At 41.1% G+C, this 16,626-nt stretch overlaps 1 protein-coding gene across 1 annotated transcript in view; it reads left to right on the top strand.

The window, feature by feature from the left end:
- LOC134752771 (CLIP-associating protein) overlaps positions 1-16,626 on the top strand; it is a 105,866-nt gene that overhangs the window by 76,172 nt on the left and 13,068 nt on the right. The window contains exons 27-36 of the mRNA XM_063688466.1: positions 521-608; positions 1,679-1,801; positions 2,739-2,847; positions 4,400-4,504; positions 4,681-4,757; positions 6,475-6,619; positions 8,939-9,036; positions 13,095-13,306; positions 14,773-14,919; positions 15,181-15,315. Coding sequence (XP_063544536.1) covers positions 521-608; positions 1,679-1,801; positions 2,739-2,847; positions 4,400-4,504; positions 4,681-4,757; positions 6,475-6,619; positions 8,939-9,036; positions 13,095-13,306; positions 14,773-14,919; positions 15,181-15,315 — 1,239 coding nt within the window. The remainder of the gene's footprint in view (positions 1-520; positions 609-1,678; positions 1,802-2,738; positions 2,848-4,399; positions 4,505-4,680; positions 4,758-6,474; positions 6,620-8,938; positions 9,037-13,094; positions 13,307-14,772; positions 14,920-15,180; positions 15,316-16,626) is intronic.

The following is a 16,626-nucleotide window of genomic DNA, read 5'->3' as shown; positions in this document are numbered from 1 at the left end:
GTTATAGCGGCAACAGTAATACATCATCTGTGAATATTTCAACTGTCTTGCTATCACGGTTCATGAGATACAGCCTGGTGACAGACAGACGGACGGACAGACGGAGAGAGTTTTGGTTGTTTTCTGACGGTATCTCGTACATACTATGACTAAAAAGCGGCCAAGTGCGAGTCGGACTCGAGCACGAAGGGTTCCGTACCATTACGCAAGAAACGACAAAAAAATCACGTTTGTTGTATCATGTATGGGAGCCCCACTTAAATATTAATTTTATTCTGTTTTTAGTATTTGTTGTTATAGCGGCAACAGAAATACATCATCTGTGAAAATTTCAACTGTCTTGCTATCACAGTTCATGAGATACAGCCTGGTAACAGACAGACGGACAGACGGACGGACGGACGAAGTCTTAGTAATAGGGTCCCGTTTTTACCCTTTGTGTACGGAACCCTAAAAAATTATGTTGCTATAATAGGATATGCATATGTAGATAGTTTGTAACTAGATGTATTTGTTCCAGTTCACGGCACTAATGAGCGAGCTGTCGCCAGACACACAAGCTCTAGTCAACGGAGTGTTACAGCAACACGTCAGGAGGACCTCTAGCAGTAAGTACACACGTGTTCATACAAAAACCTATAAAGTCATACAAAATACAGCTTTTTATTTGATGACAACGTTGATTTTTAATACAATGAGGCCTACCGCGTTTGAATTCGCCGCTAGGGGCGCTAGTGTAGATGGAGGTCTTTCAAAATGTCAAACGCATAGAAGTTTTGGGGGTTTCAAGCTTTTTTTATCGGGAATTTTCACTTCTTATTCATAATTGTGGTAAATCTTTGTCCATCTTTGATTGATCATGGTAAACAATAGATATAGCTCAATAAATGTTAGTGGTTTAAAAAAAGTGCCAACAAAAATATATGCAAAAAATTAACCAGGTTGCAAAAATGGCACATTTAGACGTTAAAATACCTTGTGTATATTAGAACGTATTGATTTTATAAAAATAAGCATTTCAAGAATCTACAGTGGCGCCAACTGGTGAGCGCAAAAACGATAGCCCCCATTGGGTAGTTGACAAATTTATGGTATCAGTCGATCAGGTTTGTTTTGAGAATCAAATGTCTGTATGGGACCCATTGTCTTAAATCTTAAAGCAATACAAAAGTCACAAATGATGGTCAAAGTCTGGCATCGCCATTTTACTGAGCAGACGCTCTAACAAAATGGCAACACATCGTGACGTCACTGTGTCACTTTGCTTAGAAGCCGTTTCTATGTATGGAAAACAAGGTAATTGTGATTTTGTCGGTGAAATGATGCGTTTATTTTTTTAATAAAATGTAATTAATCGAATGGTACCGTTATTTCGTCTTTTTCATACAAAATTTACGCATAATATAATTTTAAAATTACTTATCTGTGATAGGAAATATGTTCTTGCCTTTGGGTGCTCGCAATTTTTGGGCTGTTGCAGTTAATTATCATGCAACGAAGCATTTTTTAAGTTTTCACGGACGTCCGGCTGCAACAACTGACGCGCGTGGACTGTAAAGAGCGACGGTCAACCTCGACGCTTGGTCGGGGTTCGGACGCGATGTAGATGCATATGCGTCTTCTATGGTATATTTATTTCTGTGGGTCTAACACTAATCTTGATGATTTATGTGTGCAGCCGGCAGCGACTCTCCGTTGAGGACCTCCTCGGCGACACCGAATTCGGGCACCGATGACGTACATTCACGTATTAGACGGACTACTACTGAGATACATACGTACACCGCGCAGCACTCTAACGGTAACTTCAATACAAATAGCCGATACTTTAATATTGTCTTCGGTTACCGCGATAGTTACTCATGAAATAAAACTATGAAAACGGATTATATCGCGTATATTGTATTTATAATACATCGAACCCTTTACAGCGTTCATGGTCAACGGGTGACTGAGGAAAAACTAAAAAGTGCAAAAATACCCACATACTAAAAATAATGAACCATCATAGACTATAAACTTTAAGGCTGGTTGTACATGCATCACACGTTGACCATGCACGAACGCTGTAAAGGGTTCGAAACGTCGGGATGTATTATAAATTCAATATACGCGATATATTCCGTTTTCATAGTTTTATTTCAGCCAATACTTTATTCGTAAAGCTGCTCTGCTCTGCGAAGCGAGCTCTGGTTTCCTAGCCTAATAACTACCACAAATCCAGAGCCATATTCAACCAAATTATTAATAGAACAGGGTTGTTTTCAGTTGTTTTTTTGCATTTAGAGAGTTTGGTTGTTTTCTGACGATATCTCATGACTAAAAACCGGCCAAGTGCGAGTCGGACTCTAGCACGAAGGGTTCCGTACCATTACGCTAGAAACGACAGAAAATCACGTTTGTTGTATGGGAGCCAATATTTATTTTATTCTGTTTTTTAGTATTTGTTGTTATAGCGGCAACAGAAATACATCATCTGTGAAAATTTCAACTGTCTAGCTATCACGGTTCATGAGATACAGCCTGGTGACAGACAGTCAGCGGAGTCTTAGTAACAGGGTCCCGTTTTTACCCTTTGGGTACGGAACCCTAAAAACGATGTATGGCAGCGTAGCGTACCCATTCTTCATTTGATAGTTAACTAAAATGTTTAAGAACATAACAGGGGTTCGTTTAGAGCCCGAGTGGAAATATTCACATGTATATTTATTTGTTAAAATTTTGTGTGTTTGTTGCAGCCGAGTGCGGTAACCACATGTCTAGCAAAGACTCCGGGATCAGTCAGATGTCTGACGTCACACTATCTAATAAGGGCGTCAACGGGGTACCCAACGGACATTATAATGCGTAAGTACAAGGTCTCAGTTTAAAATAATAAATCTGGGGGTCAATATAACAGTTTTTGTCTACCAAAAGTATTATAGATATCAAATATGTGCCCGATAATTAGGCTTTTGAAACGTTGATATTTTCGCCTTTAGAAGGTACTAGCGACGCACGGGTAGTTTAACAAATTTACACAATACCTTTACAAATTATTCATATAAACCTTATTCTTGAATCACTATATTTATTAAAAAAATGCTTCAAAATCCGTTGCGTAGTTTTAAAGATCATAGGGACAGACGGACAGACAGCGGAAACTTTGTTTTATACATACATATAATCACGCCTATTTCCCGGAGGGGTAGGCAGAGACCACGGATTTCCACTTGCTATTCTGGCATACCTCTTTCGCTTCCTTCACTTTCATAACATTCCTCATACACGCTCGCCGGTTTAGGGTGCTCTTGACCTGGCCTTTCTTCGGGACTTTGTTTTATATTGTGTATAATATAGTGATTCTGGTAACTGTAGTGGAATTTCAACAAAACTTCCTTAAGGCGGTTCCCTGAGGCAGGAGGCGAAAAATCACCTTATATGATCATGTTCTCTCGATACAATTAATTCCCAAGGTAACTCCTAACTCTGACTTGTAGTCAAACTTTACTCGGTTATTTAATATGTGATAATATAAACAAAAAAAGAAGAAAAAACCATCTTAACTTAAATAGTAATTTCATAGCATTCGAATTTAGATATTGTAAGAACGTTTTAAAAATAAATCAAAATCGATAAAATTCTATCAAAATTGAAACTTGGCGCGCATGATCTTTCCCGTTCCTTCTTTCGAAATGTGACAGTGACAGCGGCAAACCGATGAAACGGCCTTAAGAAACAGACATATTGCTGTAGTGAAGGCTAAAAAAAATAGTTATTTACGATACAAGTGCGGAAAAGAGCAAAATTCGAAACGAGTGGCGATAAATTAAAACACGACCGCAGGGAGTGTTTTAAATCGACACGAGTTGCGAATTACCTTTTCGCACGTGTATCGTACAACGTTTTACAGTACATATGGCCCTTTAAACTTTCGACATATGGACGAAAAGTGCTCTTTACGCACTAGTGCGAGAAAGTAGCACCATATGTACTGTAAAAATCATTTTATTATAGTATCCATAAATAGTATCAACAATTAAGAAAAGGAAAGTAGCATATTTTGGACATATATATAAAGACAATAAATACAATTTACTAAAATTAATAATTGAAGGAAAAATTTAAGGGAAGCGTGCTAGCGGTAGAAGGCTCACATCATGGACTGGAAATATAAGAGACTTGTTAAAAGTGAAGAGCATAGATAGACTAATTCGCATGACTGACACACTGACATATACACATATGGTCGCCGACCTCCTGGAGTCGTAGCACGGTACGCTTATCACCATGCCTGTCACGTTCTAACAAGTATGTGAGTGCGAAAGTGACGGACTTAGTGATAGGGGAAACCATGCTGCGCGGGCTGGACGGAGATGGCACGTGAAGAAGAAGAAGGTAAATATGTTATATTTTTCAGTGATAGCGCTCGTGCGTTGTCGGCCGACAGCTCCGAGGAAGCCACCAGCACCAAGGAGTCCTCGCCCGTGCCGCACCACCACAGGCTGGACCTGCCACCCCACGGGTAACAGAGTTGGGCGTTATTTACATTATTTCATATCTAGATTATTATTTCAAATAAATTTATTCGAATATAAATTTCCACAACCACTTCTAGTTCTACATGAAATCGTTTATAATAATAGTTGGTTTTATTTCTTTATCCCATTTTAACAAAATATTATATCTATGTTTTGTCAGAGACTACAACTCGGCGTTATGTCGTGACAAGATGAAACCGTACGAGACTGATGAAAATGGGTTCCTAATAACCAAATGTAAGTACAACACATGATCACTCTTCTACATACGCCAATTTTATTTATTTATTTAATTTTTTATAAGCCAATAACATAGCGGAAGCCGCTCGACCCCAATTTCAAAGGAATACCGCAAATCGATGTACAGGTTAGCCGTTTGGCACACACATACTAGAGGCCAAAACAAAATTTTTGACCCGCAGTTCCTAAAAAAATTTCGCTGCGGGGGGGGAGCGGGCTAACCTGTACATCGATTTGCGGTATTTTTATACGAACGGGTTAGACTAACAGGGTAGTAGTAGTAGTAGTGGTAGTAGTAGTAGTGGTAGTAGTAGTAGTGGTAGTAGTAGTAGTAGTGGTGGTAGTAGTAGTAGTAGTAGTGGTAGTAGTAGTAGTGGTAGTAGTAGTAGTGGTAGTAGTAGTAGTAGTGGTGGTAGTAGTAGTAGTAGTAGTGGTAGTAGTAGTAGTGGTAGTAGTGGTGGTAGTAGTAGTAGTAGTAGTGGTAGTAGTAGTAGTGGTAGTAGTAGTGGTGGTAGTAGTAGTAGTAGTAGTGGTAGTAGTAGTAGTGGTAGTAGTAGTAGTAGTGGTGGTAGTAGTAGTAGTAGTAGTGGTAGTAGTAGTAGTGGTAGTAGTGGTGGTAGTAGTAGTAGTGGTAGTAGTGGTGGTAGTAGTAGTAGTAGTAGTGGTAGTAGTAGTAGTGGTAGTAGTAGTGGTGGTAGTAGTAGTAGTAGTAGTGGTAGTAGTAGTAGTGGTAGTAGTAGTAGTAGTGGTGGTAGTAGTAGTAGTAGTAGTGGTAGTAGTAGTAGTGGTAGTAGTGGTGGTAGTAGTAGTAGTAGTAGTGGTAGTAGTAGTAGTGGTAGTAGTAGTGGTGGTAGTAGTAGTAGTAGTAGTGGTAGTAGTAGTAGTGGTGGTAGTAGTAGTAGTAATCACTTTATTGTACTCAACACAGGTTTACAAAAATAAATTACAGTAATGGAAGTACAAAGGTGAAGGGTATACGGGCTGGCTAAAAAATAAGTGCTTTCCCGTTGCCAGGGAGGTTTTGGGATTATACTGAGCAACTTTTACTATGGGAGCAACCCCGAAATCGCGAAAAAAAATTTGGCTATTTCATACATTTTGGCTGGTCCATTTTCTATGGAAGGGCAAATATTTTTTTTTTTGTGATTTCGTGGTTGCTCCCATAGTAAAAGTTGCTCAGTATAATCCCAAAACCTCCCTGGCAACGGGAAAGCACTTATTTTTTAGACACCCTGTATAAAACAGTTAAACTAGTGGCTCTGTGAGTTGTAGACCTCGCGACAAGCTTAAAAAATATTAAATCACAGCGAACTGACCCTACCTTACTAGTCATTAGGTCATTTAGGCCATTTTGATAATTTTCCAAAAAACTAAACGACGGAAAAATTCTATCTAACTACCAAATCTGCTCACAAAGTTTCACGAGAATCGGTTAAAAAATGCGACCTGCAAAGGACAACACCCAAACATACCAAAGCATTTTTGCCCAAGCTGAAACGGACACCTTCGCTAACGCTCGGTCAATTATAAGAATTTTCCACAAAATTCTCACCTAAAAGTCGCAGCCCACAGTTATGGAGACTTCGTCGTCGTTTTTATTCATTTGGGGTTTTTAACACTTGCAGTGCCAAGAGCCCCATTTCCAATACAAAATGAACCCGTCTAGCGGGTTCTTGGCACTGAAAGTGTTAAAAGGAAATCCTTTTTATTTCAGCCGGCCTCCATGAACAAGAAGTCCTAGAGGCCCTCTGCCAACTCGATACACAACACGCGCCGCCAGAAGAGTGGGAACGTCTCCTACTCGCCACACACGAGATCCTCAAGTACGGGGACTGCCGCAAGCCCTCTGAATACTTCAAGTGAGTTATACAAGTAGACTCTACTCGACACACAACACCCCCGAGCAGTGGGAGCGTCTCCTACTCGCCACACACGAGATCCTCAAGTACGGGGACTGCCGCAAGCCCTCTGAATACTTCAAGTGAGTTATACAAGTAGACTCTACTCGACACACAACACCCCCGAGCAGTGGGAGCGTCTCCTACTCGCCACACACGAGATCCTCAAGTACGGGGACTGCCGCAAGCCCTCTGAATACTTCAAGTGAGTTATACAAGTAGACTCTACTCGACACACAACACCCCCGAGCAGTGGGAGCGTCTCCTACTCGCCACACACGAGATCCTCAAGTACGGGGACTGCCGCAAGCCCTCTGAATACTTCAAGTGAGTTATACAAGTAGACTCTACTCGACACACAACACCCCCGAGCAGTGGGAGCGTCTCCTACTCGCCACACACGAGATCCTCATGTACGGGGACTGCCGCAAGCCCTCTGAATACTTCAAGTGAGTTATACAAGTAGACTCTACTCGACACACAACACCCCCGAGCAGTGGGAGCGTCTCCTACTCGCCACACACGAGATCCTCAAGTACGGGGACTGCCGCAAGCCCTCTGAATACTTCAAGTGAGTTATACAAGTAGACTCTACTCGACACACATCACCCCCGAGCAGTGGGAACGTCTCCTACTCGCCACACACGAGATCCTCAAGTACGGGGACTGCCGCAAGCCCTCTGAATACTTCAAGTGAGTTATACAAGTAAACTCTACTCGACAAACAACACCCCCGAGCAGTGGGAACGTCTCCTACTCGCCACATACGAGATCCTCAAGTACGGGGACTGCCGCAAGCCCTCAGAATACTTCAAGTGAGTTATACAAGTAGACTCTACTCGACACACATCACCCCCGAGCAGTGGGAGCGTCTCCTACTCGCCACACACGAGATCCTCAAGTACGGGGACTGCCGCAAGCCCTCTGAATACTTCAAGTGAGTTATACAAGTAGACTCTACTCGACACACATCACCCCCGAGCAGTGGGAACGTCTCCTACTCGCCACACACGAGATCCTCAAGTACGGGGACTGCCGCAAGCCCTCTGAATACTTCAAGTGAGTTATACAAGTAGACTCTACTCGACACACATCACCCCCGAGCAGTGGGAACGTCTCCTACTCGCCACACACGAGATCCTCAAGTACGGGGACTGCCGCAAGCCCTCAGAATACTTCAAGTGAGTTATACAAGTAGACTCTACTCGACACACAACACCCCCGAGCAGTGGGAGCATCTCCTACTCGCCACACACGAGATCCTCAAGTACGGGGACTGCCGCAAGCCGTCCGAATACTTCAAGTGAGTTATACAAGTAAACTCTACTCGACACACAACACCCTCGAGCAGTGGGAACGTCTCCTACTCACCACACACGAGATCCTCAAGTACGGGGACTGCCGCAAGCCCTCTCAATACTTCAAGTGAGTTATACAAGTAGACTCTACTCGACACACAACACCCCAGAGCAGTGGGAGCGTCTCCTACTCGACACAAACGAGATTTCACTTGTCCAATTTATTTGTCTAATGTGTATTTACATTTTAAACAAACATAAAAATATAAAAACAAATAATACTAAAATAAATTAACTAAAAATATCTACCTATATACACATATTTACAAATGCAAATCTTTTAGAAATATCTAATTAATATTGTTTTAAAACTTTTGTCATTACAGATAATTATTAATGTGAATTTTGAACAAGTTTGGGAACAAATCAAATTATTTTCGTTAAATATTTTGATTTGTGTTTTTTAAGTAGTCACACTACTATATAGGTATATAAATTAAAAACTGTAATAGATGTCATATATTAAAGAAAAAAAAAAGTGTGGCGAGATGGCCTAGGGGTTCATGGCGTTAGCCGCGATAGCTAAAGACGCCGGTTCGAATCCGGTCTTTACCACTGGAGGGTTTCGTCACTTTTTAGGATTCCGTACCCAAAGGGTAAGAACGGGACCCTATTACTAAGACTCCGCTGTCCGTCTGTCTGTCCGTCTGTCACCAGGCTGTATCTCATGAACCGTGATAGCTAGACAGTTGAAATTTTCTCAGATGGTGTATTTCTGTTGCCGCTATAACAACAAATACTAAAAACAGAATAATATAAATTTTTAAATGGGGCTCCCATACAACAAACGTGATTTTTTTTGCTGTTTTTTTTTCCGTAATGGTACGGAACCCTTCGTGCGCGAGTCCGACTCGCACTTGGCCGGTTTTTTCTATAATATATGACATCTTTTACAGTTTTTAATGTGAATTTTGTTTGACAGGAACATAGTGCGGGTGGCGTTGGCGACGCTGGCAGTGGACGAGAACGCTGGAGACAAGGAGAACTCTGAGAATGCGTCTAATGCCCAACAGCCCTCAGGTAAACTATTGAATCTTCATTCAAAATAAAGTATAAACGGATAAGACTAATAAAAGTTTAAGAAAAAAAAAATTATTTAAAGGTACCACATTGTCATAGTATAAACAGGTCAAAGCATGTTATCTTCATACAACGCACCGCGCTCGACTTGTATGTGTGCGCCATAAGTATCTACAAAGATAGATATAACTCCGTAATAGATGGATACAGTCTGTGGCGAACCTCTTTGGTCGGCTTACGTCCGCCTGCGAACGCAGGCCGCTAAGCCGATTATGTACTTCTCGTTTTATCAAAACTGACTGATGTAAAATGTTGTTCTTTGATTTTGTCAGAAGAAAATATAATTAGTTTTTTCTTTCTTATTTGTTATTTGATTATTTATTTAATACCAAAAATAGAAATCCCACAACTGGTGACCCCGACGTGATTATCGAATATTGTGTGCTGTGTAACAGAATAGTGTCAGCAAATTATACAGAATGCCAGATGTAGTAGTAGGCGATTCGGCAGTGTGTCGCGTTAGCGTGAAAATTCCACCGTTTTGGCCAGACAACGCGACATTATGGTTTTCACAAATAGAAGGCCAATTTGAAGTTGCAGGAATTACTGCAGATTCCACCAAGTATTACCATGTTATATCAGTTTTGGAAGCAAAATATGCCACCGAAGTCCAAGACATAATCGTAAGTCCGCCGACCGATAACAAGTACGCAACTTTGAAGCGAGAGCTAATTGCCCGTACATCGGCATCGCGTAGTGAAAAACTCATACAGGTTATGACTGCGGAGGAACTCGGCGACAGAAAGCCGAGCCAGTTTCTGCGCCACCTGCGTTACCTCGCCGGCTCCGAGTACCCAGACGAATTTTTACGCACGGTATGGTCAAACCGTCTACCGTCTTTGCTGCAAAGCCTGATTGCCATGCAAGATGATAATGTGTCTTTAGATAAATTAGCAGAAATGGCAGATAAGGCGTACGAAACTAACTCATTTACTGCTACACTTCATGCCTCAGTCGCGTCGACATCTTCTGTTCCGACGTCGGTTGTAGACGAGCTAAGCCAGAAAATTGAAGCCTTGACTACGAAGCTAGAGGCGCTGTCAACATCTACGCGACATCGCGACACTAGACCGAGGACATGGTCCCGTCCTACCCGACGCAACCAGGCTAGAGGTCGATTCCGTGCAGACAACGACAGACGGTATTGCTGGTGTCACTTCACCTTCGGTAACAGAGCAGATAAGTGCATTCCACCATGTAGTTTTCCAAAAAACTAGATGAACAGTCGCTCCATGCGACTGGTAAACTTAGTGACAAACACGGTGAGTGTGATTCAATATCTATCCGTTTGTTTGTCACAGATGCTACAACTAAACTTCAATTTTTGATCGACACAGGATCAGATTTATGTGTTTTTCCACTAAGTTTTTTGCGTGGACAAAGACGTTGTCGAACGGACTACGAACTTTTTGCCGCGAATAATACAATTATTGCAACTTATGGTTATTTAAGTTTGTCACTTGATTTAGGTTTACGACGTATTTTTGTTTGGCGTTTTGTGGTTGCGGACGTAAGCAAACCAATTATAGGAGTTGATTTTTTATCTTTTTACGATTTGTTGGTAGACATACGAAACTCTCGCTTAATTGACAATACAACTTCGCTTGCATCAGCCGGTGTTGCTGCTCCTGTTTCTTGTCCGACAATTAGAGTGATCACGGGTAAATCTGCCTACCATAAGCTGTTGGCGGAGTACCCTGATATATTGAGGCCGATTGGTAGCCCGCAAGAGTGTATTTGTAAACATACCACGCAGCATTATATCAGGACAACATCCGGCCCTCCGGTTTTTGCGCGACCTAGACGACTAGCACCGGACCGTTTAAAAATTGCGCGACAGGAATTTGAAGATATGGAGCGTACGGGTATCGCGCGGCGGTCTGAGAGCGCGTGGTCATCTCCCCTCCACTTGGTACCCAAGAAGGACAAAGGTTGGCGTCCTTGTGGTGACTACCGCGCACTCAACGCGCGTACGGTACCAGATCGCTACCCGGTACGCAACATTGCAGACTTTTCGCACAATCTTTATAATTGTAAAGTATTTAGTAAGTTGGACTTGGTGGCCTATAATCAAATTCCCGTCGCGCCAGAAGACATTCCTAAAACAGCAATAACAACTCCTTTCGGGCTCTTCGAATTCCCGTTCATGAGTTTTGGCTTACGGAATGCAGCGCAAACATTTCAGCGCTTCATGGACGAGGTCTTGCGAGGGCTCGATTGTTGTTTTTCGTACATTGACGATGTCTTGGTAGCTTCCGCGAACGAAACGGAGCACGAGGAACACTTACGTTTAATTTTCAAAATAGGAAATAAAAAGAGGGTTCCGTACTTTTTAGTAAGGAAAAAACGTGCCTCGAAAATCAAGGAAATTTGATTCTCGTTCAGAGGGCGCTACTAGCTTTGGCCTACTGTCGTATAGATGGCGTTGACGGTTTCGTTTGTTATTTAACAATTTTAACGCATATCAGTGAAAGAGCGTGGGTCAAAATCATAAAAATAATTAATGCAAATAAAAAAAATCATTTATCCATATTGAAATACATTTTATCGTATTTTTATAAATCTTCATTTTTAGTTTTTAAGTGTGTCGACAGATGGCAGTGAATTTACTGGGGTTACAAAATTCACTATGACAGTACCGCTCTAGTATAAGTTACTCTATGATATTACTTATGAAAGCAAAAGAATGTAAAAGATCGTATAATTGTAATATATTTGTTCTTATTTTTTGTGATTTTTAATAAAAAAAATTTTTTTTTTTTTTTTAATAAAAAGGTACGTCAAGATTCTTACCTTTTTTTCTAACGCAAAAAAATCGGTCAAGTGCGAGTCGGACTCGCCCACCGAGGGTTCCGTACTTTTTAGTATTTGTTATTATGGCGGCAACAGAAACACATCATCTGTGAAAATTTCAACTGTCTAGCTATCACGGTTCATGGGACACAGTTTGGTGACAGACGGACAGACAGACAGCAGAGTCTTAGTAATAGTATTAAAAAATGATGATTTAAAAATAACCAACACTGTTATGTTTTAGGGTTCCATATCCAAAGGTTAAAAACGGGACCCTATTACCAGAGAGGATATAATAAGATAGAGCGGTACTGTCATAGTAGATTTTGTAACCACAGTAAATTCACTGCCATCTATCGACACACTTTAAAACTAAAAATGAAGATTTATAAAAATACGATAAAATGTATTTAAATATGGATAAACGATTTTTTTTATTTGCATTAATTATTTTTATGATTTTGACCCATGTTCTTTCACTGATATGCGTTTAAATTGTTAAATAACAAACGAAACCGTCAACGCCATCTATACGACAGTAGGCCAAAGCTAGTAGCGCCCTCTGATCGAGAATCAAATTTTCTTGATTTTCGAGGCACGTTTTTTCCTTAGACTGTATCCATCTATTACGGAGTTATATCTGTCTTTGCTATTACTAAGCACTTCGCCGTCCGTCTGTCTGTCACCAGTCCGTATCTTATGAACCGTGACAGCTAGACAGTTGAAATTTTCACAGATGTATTTCTGTTGCCGCTACAACAACAAATGCATAAAACAGAATAAAACAAATATTTAAGCGGGGCTCCCATACAACAAGCGTGATATTTTTGTCGTTTTTCACGTAACGGTACGGAAACCTTCGTGCGCAAGCCCACTCGCACTTGGCCGGATTTTTTATATTGATACTTTCGAGTAGGGAATGCTCCCGGTACTGTGTTTCATGGCGAGAACCTGGAATTCCCGGTTTCGGTACTGTACCTATATTTATATAGAAAACCAGTAGGAGCACTCTCTACTTCCAAGTTAATAAGAAGCCCCTAAAGTTAATATACGCTTGTGCGTTGAAAAGTCAGCAGTATGGCCTATACGTATAACATGATATTAACTTTTAACTGCTACTGCCCCTTACAGTACCTCCGAGTCCGACTCACGCTCGGCCGGTTTATCTAATAGTCTCGTGGTGTACGGTGTGTGGTGTGTGGTAGGGTGGGCGACGGCGAGCGAGCGCGCGGCGGCGGAGGCGGTGAAGGTGCTGATCTGGCTGTGCCGGCGCCCGGAGACCCGCCCGCAGTGGCTCGACTACTTCGACCTCATCCTGCTCAAGCTCATCAACGCGTACGGCGCGCTCAGCAAGGAGGTCATGCGCGCCGTGGACCAGGGCCTGCCGCATGTGGCGCAAGCTCTACCCGCCACGCAGGTAACTAATCTTTAAGGCCGTTCCGTCGGTTCGCCACTGTCTTTGTCACATTTCGCAAGAAAGAACGGGAAAGAACATACGCGCCGAGTGTCAATTTTGATCGAATTTTGTCGGTTTTTATTTATTCTAAAAACGTTACCTTACAATATCGAAATTCTAAAGCTATGAAATTACTATTTATGTTAAGATTGTTTTTTCTTCCTTTTTTGTTTATAGTATCACATAATAAATAACCGAGTAAAGTAGGATTAAAAGTCTGAGTTAGAGGTTACTTTGGGAATTAATTGTATCGAGCGAAGTGTCATAATTCGTGTATCGGAAGCTATGTTGTTAAAGATAATATAGTCGAGAACTACATATATTTTTTCCACGTCTACGAATATCAACGCCTCTTAGAAAAACATGATCATATAAGGAGATTTTTCGCGTTCTGGCTCAGGGAACCGCCTTAAGACCGAGAGCCGAGAAGTCCCTTAAATGGTCCTTGTAGGTTTTAAACTGAGTGCCGAGAAGAAAATTGTAAAATGTTGGCCGCCATTTAGAACTTTCGCATTTTCGGCCCGATCGCGTTGAAAGTCGAACTCGGGACACGATCATACTTTGCTTTTGAGAGCCGCGGTTTACCGACCCCTGCTCTAACGTACATGGCAGGGATGATGCGGATGCCGATTTTTTGACATCCGCGGATGCGAATGCGGATTTTTAAAGGATCACATCCGCGGATGCGGACGTCGAGATTAGGCATATGAAAAACGTCAAATATTACACTAGTAATTTTTATTGAAAAAAAAAAAACGAAACTACAAGAATATAGGTGCCCCACGATCGCATTACTATACTAAAGTCCAAATAAAACAAACTTTTCACTTCTTGTCGCTGTCCATCATAGGCTAAAGTGCTCGATCGACGAATCGCAAAAACTAAACGAGATTCCTATTGGCTAATGACGAAATTACCTACCACTTACGCCGCCGCTAAGACGTTCCTGTACCTACCTGTTCCACATCCGCATCCGCATGAAGCTCCACATCGAATTTATGCGGATGCGGATGTTGAAAATAATGCGGAAGTTCCGCGGTTGCAGATGCGGATGCGAATATTCGCAACATCCCTGGTACAGTCAAGTGTAAAAATATGGGTGCAAACAACTTACTCAAAAATATGTCCCATAGTTCTTAATTCGCTGACATAAGAACTATGGGACATATTTTTGAGTATGATGAGTGCACCCATATTTTTATACTTGAATGTACATGGCACCTATTAATAATAATGAAACCTATTAATAATGGCACCTATTAATAATAGTGATATTATTATTAATAATAATGAAATTCGCTGTAAACTGTCTTGAAAGCTTTACATTGGCGTCAAGGAAATAAAACAATTTTTCATTTAAAAAAAAAAAAATATATATATATATATATATATATATATATATATAATACATAAAATGTTTATTTCAGGTCCTAGCCCTCCTAAAGCCTGTAATCCGCACCCGCGGGTACCCGACCTCGCTCTGTGCGTTGAAGTTGGCGGCCGAGGTCGCCAAGGCGAGGAGCAACGAGCTCACGGACGACATCGTGGGACAACTCATGGACGGAGTCTCACAGGTACGTACAAATATCTCAACAAAGCCTCTATTATCAAGACATTAAGTTCTGATAATTTTAAGCGCCTTCGCTGCTCCGTTATATCATAAACCTCACAAGAGTTACCCCACAATAGAAGTCCATATCTGAGAACTGACGCTACGTATCCATGGTAGGCTAGGAGAGCGGTTGATATATCTATTAGAGTTGAAAGCATTTTTAGTGGATATACAAAGCTATTAATTTTTTACTCTAAATATTCATATATTTATTTGTTCGCAGTTGGCCGACCACCAGAACTCAGCCGTGCGGAAAGCGGCCATTTTCTGCATGGTGGCATTCACGTTTGCGCTCGGGGAGGAGCGGATGCAGCCGCATTTGAAGCATCTCTCCGTGAGCAAGTGCCGGCTACTACAGGTATGTAGTACACGTCAGCTGCCGCTGCGTTGGCGGATTTGAGGATTGATAGTCCATCCAGACACGTATAAAAATAAACTTTTTTGTCACCTCTATAGCGATGGATTAAGCATTGCTTTTTTCATCGCGATAATATTGTACCATATCTTACCAAGAACTTCTCAGACGATAACTCGTAAAGTGATTAAGTCCCCGGCAAGCTCGGCCGAATTGCACCTCATTTGAAAACTACGTGTTGGATTGTAATGAAACTTTGCACGTACAATGACATGAGGTATATCTAGGTCTGAAATTAGTTTATATAGCTCCAGTTTATAAAACAAACGAAATAGAGCAAAGACATGTTTTGTATGAGAAATTAAATTAGCTGTATTTTTTTAGCTATGGTATCTGAAGCTACATGAACTAATTACATACATAGATATACCTTATCCTATTGTAAGTACAAAGTTTCAGAGCAATCTAGCTAGTCGTTTTAAAATGAGAGCGCAACTACGTTTGTGTGGAAAACCGAGCTTGCCGGGGACCCCTAAGAGAGATATATATCAATCAATCAATCAATCAATAATTTATTGCAAGAACATAGTATTACATTATAATGAAGACTTGTGAACGTCAGCCGCCAAATCTTTCGTTTGCTCGGGGATCAATATTAGCACGAGCGGTTAGACAACTTTGCCCCCTTGTTGCACAAATGAGTATTGTAGACCTGTACCCCTGGCTATATTTTGACCCCTAGGTTATAAAAATATTAAAGTCAATTCTGTTTTCGCTTATGAATACTTTGTTAAGGTGGTTCGACTAGGTTACCCAAAGCTTAAACCCCGCTAGATGGCGTCACTTTTGCAAATTTTAAGGTTTAATTTTTTTGTGGAATAGTGTTGGTATCTGTATACTTAAAAGTATGTTTAGCGCACTCTTTACATAAATATTGAACTATTATAATAAACATTGAATACTTCATTAGTGCAAAAAACACTTTTAAAGTCGACAGAGTGTTTCTGTCATGCTATTTCCTACTATTACTCACACATGCAAACAGTGTTTCCGTGATGCTTGTAGTAGACAATTTCATGCAGTGTAAGTATGCTGCAATGGCGTTGCGGTATGTTCGTGGAAATACGTGCAAGAGGATTCGGGTTCGAGACTGGTACATCAGGGGTACTTTTTTTGTCCTTTTTGTGTTATCTTATGTTTCTTATACCTTTTATTCTTCAAATTCTTGTCCGATTCCGATATAACCGAAATATATTTCAGTGATATCGGAAACGGCTCTAACGATTTCGATGAAATTTGCTGTAAGGGGTTCGA

The sequence above is a fragment of the Cydia strobilella genome, chromosome 25 (genome assembly GCF_947568885.1).
Source record: "Cydia strobilella chromosome 25, ilCydStro3.1, whole genome shotgun sequence".
NCBI lineage: Eukaryota > Metazoa > Arthropoda > Insecta > Lepidoptera > Tortricidae > Cydia > Cydia strobilella.
Note: the sequence above shows the minus strand (reverse complement) of the source record. Positions and strands in the feature narration are given on the sequence as shown.